Raw genomic sequence first — 14,816 nt, forward strand, 5'->3', positions numbered from 1 at the left:
TCAAGTGCAAATCAGATGAATTTGTTATAATTCGTTATAATCTGAGTAATCACACTGACCGCCTTTTCTACTATTTCTATCTAGGATATTTCTACACATTATCTTTAATGAAAGTTACATTTTATTCCTATTTCCACCTCTATACCCCAAGGTTCCTTGTCTCCCCACATAGATAATAAATGCATCTATATAAACCTGCTAAGACTGTAAATGGACAGATGTAATGTGTAACAAATCTGTACTACTATACTATTAATTTCTTGTAGCTAAGGATATTACTAGTTGACATGAAGTGGAAATCAATGGTATGAACACTGTTTTGATTTTAATATCATTTTTTTCTTAGTAGGTTTTAACTATTTCACAATTTCTATATTTTCTGAAAGAGTTAAATAGAAAATATTGGTTTAACTAAATCACCATAGACTGCCACATGGCCACTGCTTCATCACAATCCAAGAGAACAGCGCCTCGTGGCTAATTATCACAATGACGGTAGAATTTCTTTACTACCCTATATGGATAGAGGGCCTTAATTAGGTTTGTTAGCAAACCATAAAAACAAAATAACGGACAATAACATGTTGCACTGCAGGTGGGGCAGATGTAACATGTGCAGAGAGATTTAGATTTGGGTGGGTTACATTATTTCTGTGCAGTGTAAATACTGGATGCTTTAATTTTACACTGTAATTTAGATTTCAGTTTGAACACACCCCAACCAAATCTAACTCTCTCTGCACGTTATATCTGCCCCACCTGCAGCGCACATGGTTTTGCCAATTACTGTGCTTTTTGGTTTGCTAACATACCTGAATAAGGCCCAGCGTCTCTATAGCAGGCATGTCCAAACTGCGGCCCTCCAGCTTTTGTGAAACTACATATCCCAGCATGCCCTGACACAGTTTTGCTGTCAGAGAATGCTAAAGCTGTGTCAGGGCATGCTGGGATGTGTAGTTTCTTAACACCTGGAGGGCCGCAGTTTGGACATTCTTGCTCTATAGAATTAGGAATACCCGTCTTTATACACAATCTACTTGCTTCCATTAATTTACTGGTGCTAGAACAACAAAAGTCATTGCTGATTAGTTGTCATGGGTTACAGAATATTTGTATGGTCAAGGTTTGAATATACTGTAGCACTACAAAATATGTAATATGATATACAAATAGTACAGTGATAGAAGTCATACCTTTGCCAGCTTGTACCACAGCTCGTAGAGGTAGCCAAAAACCTTAGCATGGATTTTGGTTGACTGGATATTGTTCACGTCTCCCAGTATTCCCAAGATTCTCCTCCACAAAACAGCTGCCGAGTCCGGGTGCCATCCAGACAGATTGCCTCCAGCTATAATACTACAGTCCCCAGCAAGGCACTCGCTGCTGTCTGGAAGAATGAAGCGCAGAGAGTTCTAGCTATATGTAACATGGGTATTATATAACTCCTACAAACCTTTCCCAAATGGCCTACAGAATAAGCATTCTATAAAAGTTTATGCTTTTCTAGTTAATCTTCACAAAGCATATACTTATTCAAGACAAAAAAAAAAGTTTCCTATTACAGTTGAGCAAACAACTACACTAATCCCAGGATTCTTCATTCTAAACTATTGTGGAGCATGCCAGCTACAGTAGGAAAGAAAACAAATATTCAAAATAGATCTGCGTGAGACAGAACAGGGCATTTCAATATAATATTCACTTCTAACCTGGTTACTCCGATGGACTTGTTGGCTTACTGGTTCAAGTCTCCCGAGAAACTTACGGTAAAGAAATCAAATACAATGACAAGTTTCAGCAGTAACGCTTCCTGGCAAGTCCTTGATGTAGACCTACTAAAGGGCACATCTAATGTTTGGTGGTTTGAAAACAAACTGCAAAATCAAATGAGAAACAAGGGGTTTTCCCTGTACCACTGTTTTAAGGCCCAGCCTACACAGCAATGTTCCTAGGGGTCTTTTTACTAAGCCTCGGATGGAGAAAGTAGACGGAGATAAAGTACCAGCCAATCAACTCCTAACTGTCATTTTTCAAACCCAGCCTGTGACACGGAAGTTAAGGGGTATTTACCCAAGGTAAATAGACCCCTAGTCCTCCAGGACACCTAGAGGGAGTAGCACTGAACAACTCCTTGTACCACTCCTGGTCTAGTGATCAACAGACATTAACCCACTACATTACAGAAAAAACATGTCCAGAGATGGATGAAGGGATATCCCCCCATAATTAAGGGGCACACATTTTAGTAAGAGAGGGGTCCCCAGTTTCAAATAATATAATTTTTGGTCAATTACTGTTGAATCATTCTCTCTTACGCAGGCTGGCAGACACTGGACCATGGGACTGCAGGTTGGGGCACTTAAACTGTAGCTTTAATAAATATGCTCCTCCCCCTGCAACTCCTTAATGCCAGTACTTCTTAGAAAGAGTCCAGTAAGGAGTAGCAGTAACCCAGTGAAAATTGTTAGGACAATAAAACAAACCAGCAGGGAAAAGACGGTCAAGAACCAAGACCTCGCACAACTAAGCATAACAGAGGGAACGCAGTGCCGCCCAGCCTGCTTAAGAGAAAAGGATTCAACAGTAAGTAACCAAAATCCAATATTTTCTTGCAGCAAGGCTGGGCGATACTGGACCACTGGACGCCGGCAAGGCAGGAAACGCTCAGGCAGCCTGACCGGAAAACCGTATGCTCAAAGTGGTGTTGCTGGAGGCAAAAACAGGAAAATGAGCAAATGTGTGGACAGAGTACTAGGTAGCTACACGACAGACTGTTTTTGCTGCAGCACCGTGTTGTGCTGCCCAAGAGGTCGCCACTACCCTAGTGGAATGTGCTGACACCTGGTTTGTTGCCGGTCTCCCCATAATAGAATAGGGTAGAGTGATGAAAGAGCGGATCCAAAGAATAATGGTCTGTTTTGTAGCTGGCCAACCACGATTAAGTGCATTGTAAAGAACAAGCAGAGAATCTGGGGTATATTCAATAACTACACAAATAACCGACGTGTGTGGTAGAGCCCACAACTCACCGATAAAAGAAAATTCCTTTGTTTGGAGCACTCTTTTTTAAATAATATGTATGTGTGTGATGATGAAATGTTTATTCTAAATTAAAACATAACCTTTATTTATCAGATTTAGACTAAAATATATGAGGGGTAGTACAACTCAAATAATATATAAGCAATTCCCCCAGAAAAATAGTGTTGGACATAGAATTTGTCCTTGTTGCAAAAATTTAAACAAAATCATAGATAATCATAAAAACTTGAGCCTATAATTCCTCTGCAACTCAAGAGACAGTAATCTGTCTAAGTTCCAGCAAGCAGCATGCATGATATATTAACGGTCATCAAATCCTGAAGCTAAAAGAAAATATGCATATACATTCAACATGTTCTCCTGAATCCCAGTTTGAATAACACAGTTATAAAGTTAAATCGGCACGCCTCCTCTATGGCTACCCAACCTTCTGGCTAGGTATATCATGAAAGATACAATTAAGGATTAACATGGCAAAATTTTCCTTGTGCAAAACAATATAACATTGTGCCAATCCTTATATTATGTATCTATTTGTGATGTAATGAGTGTCACATGTAATTGTAGCTATTGGCAAAAAAATATTTGTATAATAAAACAATTTAAACAGAAAAATAGAATAAGTGGGCACTCTAGTTCACTTAACCCTTCTACTGTCTGACCTCATCTGAGAGCGGAGGACAGATGAGAGTGGGAGGGTGAGCTGTGTCCAGAAAAAAACGAGACGCACAAATACCTTTAATCCTCACGTGGTGTTAGGTGAACCTTGATGCCAAAGGCATTGCAGGGTCCAAATGCGCCACTGGAAAAAGGATAAATGTACATATAGAAAATAAATAGTAAAAGAAGAAGAAAAATATAAGGAAATCCATATTCTTATTTTTCTTCTTCTTTTACTATTAATTTTCTATATGTACATTTATCCTTTTTCCAGTAAATCTGCAGAGCTCAGCCAATGTCTAGCAGAGCCAGATTATCCCGGTCTCAGGTAGTTATTAAAGGATGAAAAACTGGAAAGATCATTTCCAGGTTTAAGTGGAAAACCGAACCAACTTTTCGACCGGAACGTAGGAACTGTAAGGAGAATCGCTCTATCGTCATGGAGGGAATGATGACCTGCCAAAAACTGAACGTAAAGATACGCGTCCCTGACATCCAGGGAGGCCAAAAACTTGTTGGCCACCATGCTGTGGATTACTGAACTGAGAGATTTCATCCGAAAATGATCCACCCACAACCAGGTGTTCAAGGTGCTAAGATTCAAGAACGTCCAGAATGAGCCTGAACAAGGAACAAGTTGGAGTAAATCCCAATTTGGAACTGGAGCAATGATGCCCTCTAAGTGGAGAGAATGGATAGTCTGGCCCAATGCCACCTTTTCCTCCATATTTCAGGGAAGAGCGTCGATGGAAAAAAAAAACACTGTGGTAGCAGACCCCTGAGGTCGATGATGTATCTCCTGGAAATAATGCCTAGCACCTAGGCATCTGAAGACAACTCCACCCAACGGTCTCTGAACTGAACACCTGCCCTCCGACTGGTGACCGGACTGAGTGGAAAGAGACCACGTCAGAAGCTATACTTCTCTGAAGCCTTGGCCCCGGAGCGCCAGTTGGCACCAGAAAATATGCCAATAGGAGCTGAACCCCTGCCAGGGATGAAGCGGCCATTGGCAGACTTACTTCTACTGGACGCTAAACCCCAAAAGGAAGAGAAAAAAAGCACAGAAATGAGGACCGTTGTTTTGGGGCAACCACTAGAAGAAAAATGCTTTTCCCACGGCAGTCTTGGCTATAATGGTATCCAGTTCTGAGCCAAAGAAAACACCTCCACCAAACGGAAGAGATTCTAAGGAAAGTTTTTATTTTTAATCCGCATTCCTCGTGCCGAGGCCAGTAAAGGTCAGAAAATGACCCAGTTCTCATGAAAATGGACTCGAGATAAGTTTCCAATTTTTTATTTAATGGATGCTTTTAGACGCCAAACCCTGCACAGAAAGCCACATGTTTAGCTAAACGCACCACAGCTGCATCAACCTTAGGAGGTAATTCCCTCTTCCCCCCTCCACTGGACAAGGATAACTTGTCATGAATGGAGAATTACTTACTCAGCAAACTCGATTAGAGTGGAGAGAACCGAAGAAAGGAAGTAACGACCTTCTTGCGTCGATGTTTGAACGGACCTACAGCCTCTGATTGGGAATTCATAGCAACACAAGCTAAAGAGTGGTACACAGCAGCAATGAGATCTTCCACTGCGTGACTCGAGAAAGATTAGAAAGTCCTCACCGTCTGGGACGACGTCAGCCTCTGCTAGTACACCCTCCTCCTACTCGGAATTTGAAATATGTAACAGAGCTTGGAAGGAGGAAAAGCATTTATGTGCCTCGCGCAGCTTAGAACCCTCGAAAAAGCATTCCAAATAAGTGGAAACTTTTTTCAAACTCCAACGCTGCATGCTCCATAGTACGGAGCCAGCGTTGATTGGGGAGTCATACCACGTAGAGTCAGCAACTCAGATTCATCTACAAAAATGGTGCAGCAGCTGCATTAACATGAATATCTCGCTGAAGGGCCACAAGCTTAACAAAGTCAGACTGACCGAATGAGAGCCTGTGCCCACGTCAACTTCCCAAGGGGCAGAAACATCGGCCTCAGATGCCTGCGCGGCACTAGAGCACATCTGACAGCCTGCGTACAACGCGCAGGAGCCCAAGATGACACTGCCCCCCATCCAGCCCCCGCCCAGCTCCATACTGGCAAGCTGTCTAACAGCTCCTGCAACCACAAGCACTCACACTGTATACACAAGCAGCACACAGACTACATACAAAGAGAAAATAAAGCTTACAAAAAAAAGATTATATACTAACTACAACAATGCCCCACAAAAAAATGCCCTATCTCATGCGGCACCTAAAGAAGACTGAAATTGTGGGGCTGCAGGGGGGAGGGAGCTTACTTTTTAAAGCTATAGTGCCAGCTCCAGCCCCAACCTGCAATTCCATGGTCCAGTGTCGGTCAGCTTTGTTGCAAGAGAAATTAGCCTTTTAGTAATTATTGTGGTCACCAGACATTGTTACCCTGTGCTACGGAAAAGGCACATTTTGCGTACAATGGGGGTGGGGTGAAGTCAGGTGGGGGGTTGGGTTTGTATATCATCCCCATAATAACTGAAACCATGGAGGCAACCAAATTTGAAAGAAAGGAGTTTCCTCTTTCAAATTTTCTCCTTTTTTATCCTGTGCTACGAAAACAAACATTTTGGTAATTTGGGCAGAAGACATATCATTTTCATAATTACACCTGTAAAAAAATGATTACTGGAATGTTACCAGCGCAAACGTCAGAAGGTGAGAAACCCCACAGCAGTGAAGGGATTGAGCTCAATGCCTCAGTTATACCCCTTTTACACTCGCAGAAAAATCCCGGGATATTGCACGTGAACGCGCATCATCCCGGGATTCTTCTCAGTGTAAATGGGTACAGGGACAATTTCCCGGGACGAGCATCCCGGGATTTCATCCCAGGTCAAAAGCAGGGTTGAACCCGGGACCGTCCCGGGAAGCTGCCAGTGTAAACGGGTATACCGGGTCAAGGCGACCCGTTACCCGTTCTCTTCATAGGAGGAGGCGGTGCTTGGAGAAGATTATCTCCAAGCACCGCCTCTGGGAGACTCGGCGGTGACGTCACTGACCCGGCAATATGCCGGGTCAGCCCGCTAATGTGAAAGGGTCATTCCCGGGAATGTGTCCCGGCAAATATACCGGGACACATTCCCGGGAATGAACTTTCCTGCGAGTGTAAAAGTGGTATTAGACTAAGGGCCAGTTTCAATTAGCTGTGCTAATTACAGCAGTGGCTATTCAATTACAGCCAGCAGGCTGCACTTAACATGGATTTCTGTTTATGCCTGTTACCACGGCCGCCGTAAACGTGTTAATCCATACAGTAGCTCCAGGCACTTATACCAGAATTTATAGGTTAACGCATTGTAGCGCACAAGGAAAAGCACATGGAAGTGAACAGCTCTATGGAGTAAAAGTCTGTGGCGACAAGATCTTTTTCTCTCACGGCAAGTATTGAGCCTAATGGAATCTGGACCTACATGTAAAATGAAGGAGCCAGTCAGTAAGATGTGGGACTCGGCATGATCTTTTTAGGAACCGGGGAATTGTGTATTATGAGACTTTAATGAAGTAGAGGGGCAATAAGCTACTAAACTTTACATTTCCGCTAACACCAGGCATATTCTTTCTTTGTGCTTCATATGTTCTAGTTTATATTTCAGAGACTACAATATTTATTAAATTCCATAAAGCAACAGAACAGTCACTTCTTTACATATAGCAGATAACAGCAAAGCATAACTCAGCAACTAGAGCTACACACAGCCGCATTGTTTCCAAAAGAATTGTTAAGCAAAGTGTTTAACACAGAAAGCCTATTTGCTAACTGTGTAAGAGTCAGGTCTCTCTGGAAACGCCAATTCTGTAGCTGGGAATCCCAACAAATACTCTCAGACTATAAAGGAGTTTGGTGTCATCTCCAACAATGGGGTAAAACAAAGCAAATGATTGAATGTGTAGATGCTCTTACATTGGAGATTAAGTTCCAGCTTTGCATTTGCCGGTGCCAGAATGAATGAGCAATGATAAGTGGTATCTTAAATTCTATACAGCAGTGCCAAGAACAAGACAATAGAAGGATTCTTATTGACAAATAAACGCCAGATAGACTGGGACGGCTGCCGACGCTCTGCAGCCTCCTCGCACCTGTCCCCTTTACCTTACACTTTCCTTTTAATGACTGACTCAGAGGAGCAGCTGTGTGCGGTGAATGAGACAGTATCTAAAGTGCTCGCCTCTGATCTAGCGCACACAAGACAGCGTGCGAATATCCACAATGCCGATAAATAGGAGCAGCATTCATCTCGCAGGTTACAGGAATACAAGACACTGGGTAGTCAAACGAGGAGAGATAACAACGTCTATGTCAATAAAGCCATTGAATGGGTTAAGTTACAATCCATGGATTGGAGCAAAGAATAATCCGCGTGTGTGTGTGTGTGTGTGTGAACACCTGCCGGCAGCTCCAGGTCTCTGTCAGGAAGCAAGTTATAACTCTGCACAAAGCATATGCAGTGTACATCTTCAAAGCCCTGGTGGAGGCAGCTGATGGAGACACAAAACAGCCTTTTGTTCCATTCAGTCATCTTTTACACTCCAGCTACAGCAGGTCAGGTGATTCCCAGTATACATCGCCACTTTATGTTTGGTATGTTGTGGGAGACCAATTACTGTCATTTACCAATTAACGGCACTGCAACCTTCTACCAACACACACTGGGTCCGATTCTGTTGCATGTAAGTTTGTCTGAGTAGCCTGGAAGCCTTCCTGGGGATGGATCACACAATTTTGCACAAGCAATGGAGCCTGACTCAACTCTGTGCAATTACAGGCGATTCAGAGTTGTATCTTCACTTGAGGCAGCATGGGTATAACTGGACAGCAACTGGGCGGTCACACAACAGGAGCAGGTAGTAATCACCTGGACGTCCATGGTGACCCTAATGTGGCAGGGAAGTAAAGAAATGCCATTGCGAAGCGGCAACCACACACCCATGCGCAACATAGATATTAACACAGCAAGGGGTTTTAGCCGTAAACCCACTCCCCCCATTTTTACACGATGCCTTGGTGTGACGCAAGCGTGTAAACAGAATAGTGGATATTCAGGGGTAAGAGTAATCAGACAGCAGTCCAACTCTTGCACCAAGGATAATGCTTTCACAAGGGGATAGATGGGGCTGGTGCGGTCTCATAGATGTGGCTGACCCTGAATACAGTCCGAGATCAGCATTTATTTCTGAGAATAGAAAGCGTCTGCTTTACCTGCAGCTCTGTATCAGGACAATTGTGTGTGTAAGGGAAACAGAATGACAGTGCAGTAAGTGTAGCACTATGTAACAACACTGTCCTTCTGCTTCCTCGTCATCACATGATTTATATAGTATACCAGGGAATAACCCACATACATATGTCTATAGAAAGACATCCAATTGGTAGGGCGTGGTGATAATGGTGAACATCAACTTTAATGCTATAATTGCCAAGGCGGAAAGAAAGAAATATTACACAACAGTTTATAAACTCATTCAGCAAAAATAATAATTACTATAATTAAACTGAAACAAACATCACACACACCAGGATATAGATGTGACAGAGTATTAACTATTAACCACAGTAAGTGTTTAATCTCTTTAAAACCCTGACACATTAAAGTACCTACACCCATATGTAAACGTGAACAGCTGTCACCGATCTCGCCGGTCCCTACGCACATCTCTCTGTACAATCATCATGTCTAATGGCCGACACCTAGGCACCATAAGAAATACTTTTAGGGGCAGATTTGACAAGGAGTGATATTCTTGCTATTACTCGCAATTAATGATAAATGGTGCTCCAGCCAATCAGCTGTCATGAGTTTGAAAAATTACAGAAAGGAGCTGATTGGTTGGAGCACCATTTATCATTCCTAACGAGTGATAACAAGAATATCACTCGTTGTTAAATCTGCCCAATATTTTTAAAATGAACACATTTACAAAAAAATCAAAATACAGTAGCTGTCTAGGTACGTCACATAAGTTTAGGAGACGCATGAGAAGTGTCAGAAAAGTGAAGTGACTTCACTAGCTTTCCCTTGCGTGCCACGGAGGGGATGCAGTCAGGAAAGCAAAGGCGGAATGTTGACGGACAGAATCCCAACAGTAAGTACTGAGGATAGGCGCCAGCAGGGGGGTTAGGCAGGGGAGGGGTTTAGTGTTATGCTGCGGGGGGGACGTAAGGTTGCGGGAGGAGATGCTTAGGTTTAGGATTAAAATACTGTGATCCTCCTACATACAAGGAACACATGATCAACTTTCGCAAACCCACAAAATAATTACCTGTGAGGGGAGCGGCATCTGCAGGACTGAGCTGCAGCCACTGTCTAGCATCATGATCAATGGCCACATCGGTGGGTGTGCTGATATCAGAATCTTCCTCACAGGTTTGCCATGGCATCAGATAGATATCAGCATCCCGACTGTATCCATTGGTCACATCGCTGCTGACGCTCTCAACTGAAATTAAAGTTTAGCAGAGTCATTGAGGAGTAATCATGAAAATATAAAAAATTACCCAAACCCTGTCACCATAATTTGTACAGCTATAAAAGAAACACTGACTGGACATGAAAAGAGAGAGATCATATTATACATTTCTGATTAATGGAGAGCGTAGGGGAAGAATTGCAAAATAGTTTTTCTACTTATCGACCCTTCTCCCAAATAATAAGAATTTACTTACCGATAATTCTATTTCTCATAGTCCGTAGTGGATGCTGGGACTTCCGTAAGGACCATGGGGAATAGCGGCTCCGCAGGAGACTGGGCACAAAAAGTAAAAGCTTTAGACTCGCTGGTGTGCACTGGCTCCTCCCCCTATGACCCTCCTCCAAGCCTCAGTTAGGATACTGTGCCCGGACGAGCGTACATAATAAGGAAGGATTTTGAATCCCGGGTAAGACTCATACCAGCCACACCAATCACACTGTACAACCTGTGATCTGTACCCAGTTAACAGTATGATAAACGTAGGAGCCTCTGAAAAGATGGCTCACAACAATAAACAACCCGATTTTTTGTAACAATAACTATATACAAGTATTGCAGACAATCCGAACTTGGGATGGGCGCCCAGCATCCACTACGGACTATGAGAAATAGAATTATCGGTAAGTAAATTCTTATTTTCTCTGACGTCCTAGTGGATGCTGGGACTTCCGTAAGGACCATGGGGATTATACCAAAGCTCCCAAACGGGCGGGAGAGTGCGGATGACTCTGCAGCACCGAATGAGAGAACTCCAGGTCCTCCTCAGCCAGGGTATCGAATTTGTAAAATTTTGCAAACGTGTTTGCCCCTGACCAAGTAGCTGCTCGGCAAAGTTGTAAAGCCGAGACCCCTCGGGCAGCCGCCCAAGATGAGCCCACTTTTCTTGTGGAATGGGCTTTAACAGATTTTGGCTGTGGCAGTCCTGCCACAGAATGTGCAAGCTGAATTGTACTACAAATCCAACGAGCAATCGTCTGCTTAGAAGCAGGAGCACCCAGCTTGTTGGGTGCATACAGGATAAACAGCGAGTCAGATTTTCTGACTCCAGCCGTCCTGGAAACATATATTTTCAGGGCCCTGACTACGTCCAACAACTTGGAGTCCTCCAAGTCCCTAGTAGCCGCAGGCACCACAATAGGTTGGTTCATGTGAAACGCTGAAACCACCTTAGGGAGAAATTGAGGACGAGTCCTCAATTCTGCCCTGTCTGAATGAAAAATTAGGTAAGGGCTTTTATATGACAAAGCCGCCATTTCTGAGACACGCCTGGCTGACGCCAGAGCTAACAGCATGACCACCTTCCATGTGAGATATTTTAATTCCACAGTGGTGAGTGGTTCAAACCAATGTGATTTTAGGAACCCTAAAACTACATTGAGATCCCATGGTGCCACTGGTGGCACAAAAGGAGGTTGTATATGCAGTACCCCCTTGACAAACATCTGAACTTCAGGCAATGAAGCCAGTTCTTTCTGGAAGAAGATCGACAGGGCCGAAATTTGAACCTTAATGGATCCTAATTTTAGGCCCATAGACAGTCCTGCTTGCAGGAAATGCAGGAAACGACCCAGTTGAAATTCCTCTGTGGGGGCCTTCTTAGCCTCACACCAGGAAACATATTTTCGCCAAATGCGGTGATAATGTTTCGCAGTTACATCCTTCCTGGCTTTGATCAGGGTAGGGATGACTTCATCTGGAATGCCTTTTTCCATCAGGATCCGGCGTTCAACCGCCATGCCGTCAAACGCAGCCGCGGTAAGTCTTGGAACAGACAAGGTCCCTGCTGGAGCAGGTCCTTTCTTAGAGGTAGAGGCCACGGGTCCTCCGTGAGCATCTCTTGCAGTTACGGGTACCAAGTTCTTCTTGGCCAATCCGGAGCCACGAGTATAGTCTTCACTCCTCTCCTTCTTATGATTCTCAGTACTTTTGGAATGAGAGGCAGAGGAGGGAACACATACACCGACTGGTACACCCACGGTGTTACCAGAGCGTCCACCGCTATTGCCTGAGGGTCCCTTGACCTGGCGCAATATCTGTCCAGTTTTTTGTTGAGACGGGACGCCATCATGTCCACCTTTGGTTTTTCCCAACGGTTTACAATCACTTGAAAGACTTCTGGGTGAAGTCCCCACTCCCCCGGGTGGAGGTCGTGTCTGCTGAGGAAGTCTGCTTCCCAGTTGTCCACTCCCGGAATGAACACTGCTGACTGTGCCACCACATGTTTTTCCGCCCAGCGAAGAATCCTTGCAGCTTCTGCCATTGCCCTCCTGCTTCTTGTGCCGCCCTGTCTGTTGACGTGGGCGACTGCCGTGATGTTGTCCGATTGGATCAATACCGACTGACCCTGAAGCAGAGGCCTTGCTTGACTTAGGGCATTGTAAATGGCCCTTAGTTCCAGGATATTTATGTGAAGAGACGTTTCCATGCTTGACCACAAGCCCTGGAAATTTCTTCCCTGTGTGACTGCTCCCCAGCCTCTCAGGCTGGCATCGGTGGTCACCAGCATCCAATCCTGAATGCCAAATCTGCGGCCCTCTAGAAGATGAGCACTCTGTAACCACCACAGGAGAGACACCCTTGTCCTTGGAGATAGGGTTATCCGCTGATGCATCTGAAGATGCGATCCGGACCATTTGTCCAGCAGATCCCACTGAAAAGTTCTTGCATGGAATCTTCCAAATGGAATCGCTTCGTAAGAAGCCACCATTTTTCCCAGGACTCTCGTGCATTGATGCACTGACACTTGGCCTGGTTTTAGGAGTTTCCTGACTAGCTCGGATAACTCCCTGGCCTTCTCCTCCGGGAGAAAAACCTTTTTCTAGACTGTGTCCAGAATCATCCCCAGGAACAGTAGACGTGTTGTTGGAATCAGCTGTGATTTTGGGATATTTAGGATCCACCCGTGCTGACGTAGCACTACCTGAGATAGTGCTACTCCGACCTCTAACTGTTCCCTGGACCTTGCCCTTATCAGGAGATCGTCCAAGTAAGGGATAATTAAGACGCCTTTTCTTCGAAGAAGAATCATCATTTCGGCCATTACCTTGGTAAAGACCCGTGGTGCCGTGGACAATCCAAACGGCAGCGTCTGAAACTGATAATGACAGTTTTGTACCACAAACCTGAGGTACCCTTGGTGAGAAGGGTAGATTGGGACATGGAGATAAGCATCTTTGATGTCCAGAGACACCATATAGTCCCCTTCTTCCAGGTTCGCTATCACTGCTCTGAGTGACTCCATCTTGAATATGAACCTTTTTATGTAAGTGTTCAAGGATTTTAGATTTAAAATTGGTCTCACCGAGCCGTCCGGCTTCGGTACCACAAACAGCGTGGAATAATACCCCTTTCCCTGTTGTAGGAGGGGTACCTTGATTATCACCTGCTGGGAATACAGCTTGTGAATAGCTTCCACTACCGCCTCCCTGTCGGAGGGAGACGTTGGTAGAGCAGACTTCAGGAACCGGCGAGGGGGAGACGTCTCGAATTCCAATTTGTACCCCTGTGATACTACCTGCAGGATCCAGGGGTCCACTTGCGAGTGAGCCCACTGCGCGCTGAAATTCTTGAGACGGCCCCCCACGTGCCTGAGTCCGCTTGTAAGGCCCCAGCGTCATGCTGAAGACTTGGCAGAAGCGGGGGAGGGCTTCTGCTCCTGGGAAGAGGCTGCCTGGTGCAGTCTTTTTCCCCTTCCTCTGCCCCGGGGCAGAAATGAGTGGCCTTTTGCCCGCTTGCCCTTATGGGAACGAAAGGACTGAGTTTGAAAAGACGGTGTCTTTTTCTGCTGAGAGGTGACCTGGGGTAAAAAGGTGGATTTTCCAGCCGTTGCTGTGGCCACCAGGTCCGATAGACCGACCCCAAATAACTCCTCCCCTTTATACGGCAATACTTCCATATGTCGTTTGGAATCCGCATCACCTGACCACTGTCGCGTCCATAACGCTCTTCTGGCAGAAATGGACATCGCACTCACTCTAGATGCCAGGGTGCAAATATCCCTCTGTGCATCTCGCATATATAGTAATGCATCCTTTAAATGCTCTATAGTTAATAATATACTGTCCCTATCCAGGGTATCAATATTTTCAGTCAGGGAATCCGACCAAGCCACTCCAGCACTGCACATCCAGGCTGAGGCGATTGCTGGTCGCAGTATAACACCAGTATGTGTGTATATACCTTAAAGGATATTTTCCAGCCTTCTATCAGCTGGTTCCTTAAGGGCGGCCGTATCGGGAGACGGTAACGCCACTTGTTTTGATAAGCGTGTGAGCGCCTTATCTACCCTAGGGGGTGTTTCCCAACGCGCCCTAACCTCTGGCGGGAAAGGGTATAGTGCCAATAATTTATTAGAAATCAGCAGTTTTTTATCGGCTGAAAACCACGCTTTATCACACACCTCATTTAATTCATCTGATTCAGGAAAAACTACTGGTAGTTTTTTCACACCCCACATAATACCCTTTTTTGTGGTACTTGTAGTGTCAGAAATATTCAATGCCTCCTTCATTGCCGTGATCATGTAACGTGTGGCCCTACTGGACATTACGTTTGTCTCCTCACCGTCGATACTGGATTCAGTATCCGTGTCTGGGTCTGTGTCGACCAT

At 44.7% G+C, this 14,816-nt stretch overlaps 1 protein-coding gene and 1 long non-coding RNA gene across 5 annotated transcripts in view; one reads left to right on the forward strand and one right to left on the reverse strand.

The window, feature by feature from the left end:
* RALGAPA2 (Ral GTPase activating protein catalytic subunit alpha 2) overlaps positions 1-14,816 on the reverse strand; it is a 605,428-nt gene that overhangs the window by 395,895 nt on the left and 194,717 nt on the right. For all 3 annotated transcript variants that reach the window (XM_063918174.1, XM_063918175.1, XM_063918177.1), the window contains 2 exons: positions 9,998-10,174; positions 1,194-1,387 (listed from right to left, as the gene is read on the reverse strand). In XM_063918174.1, the coding sequence (XP_063774244.1) occupies positions 1,194-1,387; positions 9,998-10,174 (371 nt within the window). The remainder of the gene's footprint in view (positions 1-1,193; positions 1,388-9,997; positions 10,175-14,816) is intronic.
* LOC134910311 (uncharacterized) overlaps positions 1-14,816 on the forward strand; it is a 68,017-nt gene that overhangs the window by 26,116 nt on the left and 27,085 nt on the right. The window lies entirely within an intron of this gene.

This window comes from Pseudophryne corroboree, chromosome 4, assembly GCF_028390025.1.
Source record: "Pseudophryne corroboree isolate aPseCor3 chromosome 4, aPseCor3.hap2, whole genome shotgun sequence".
Taxonomy (NCBI): Eukaryota; Metazoa; Chordata; class Amphibia; order Anura; family Myobatrachidae; genus Pseudophryne; species Pseudophryne corroboree.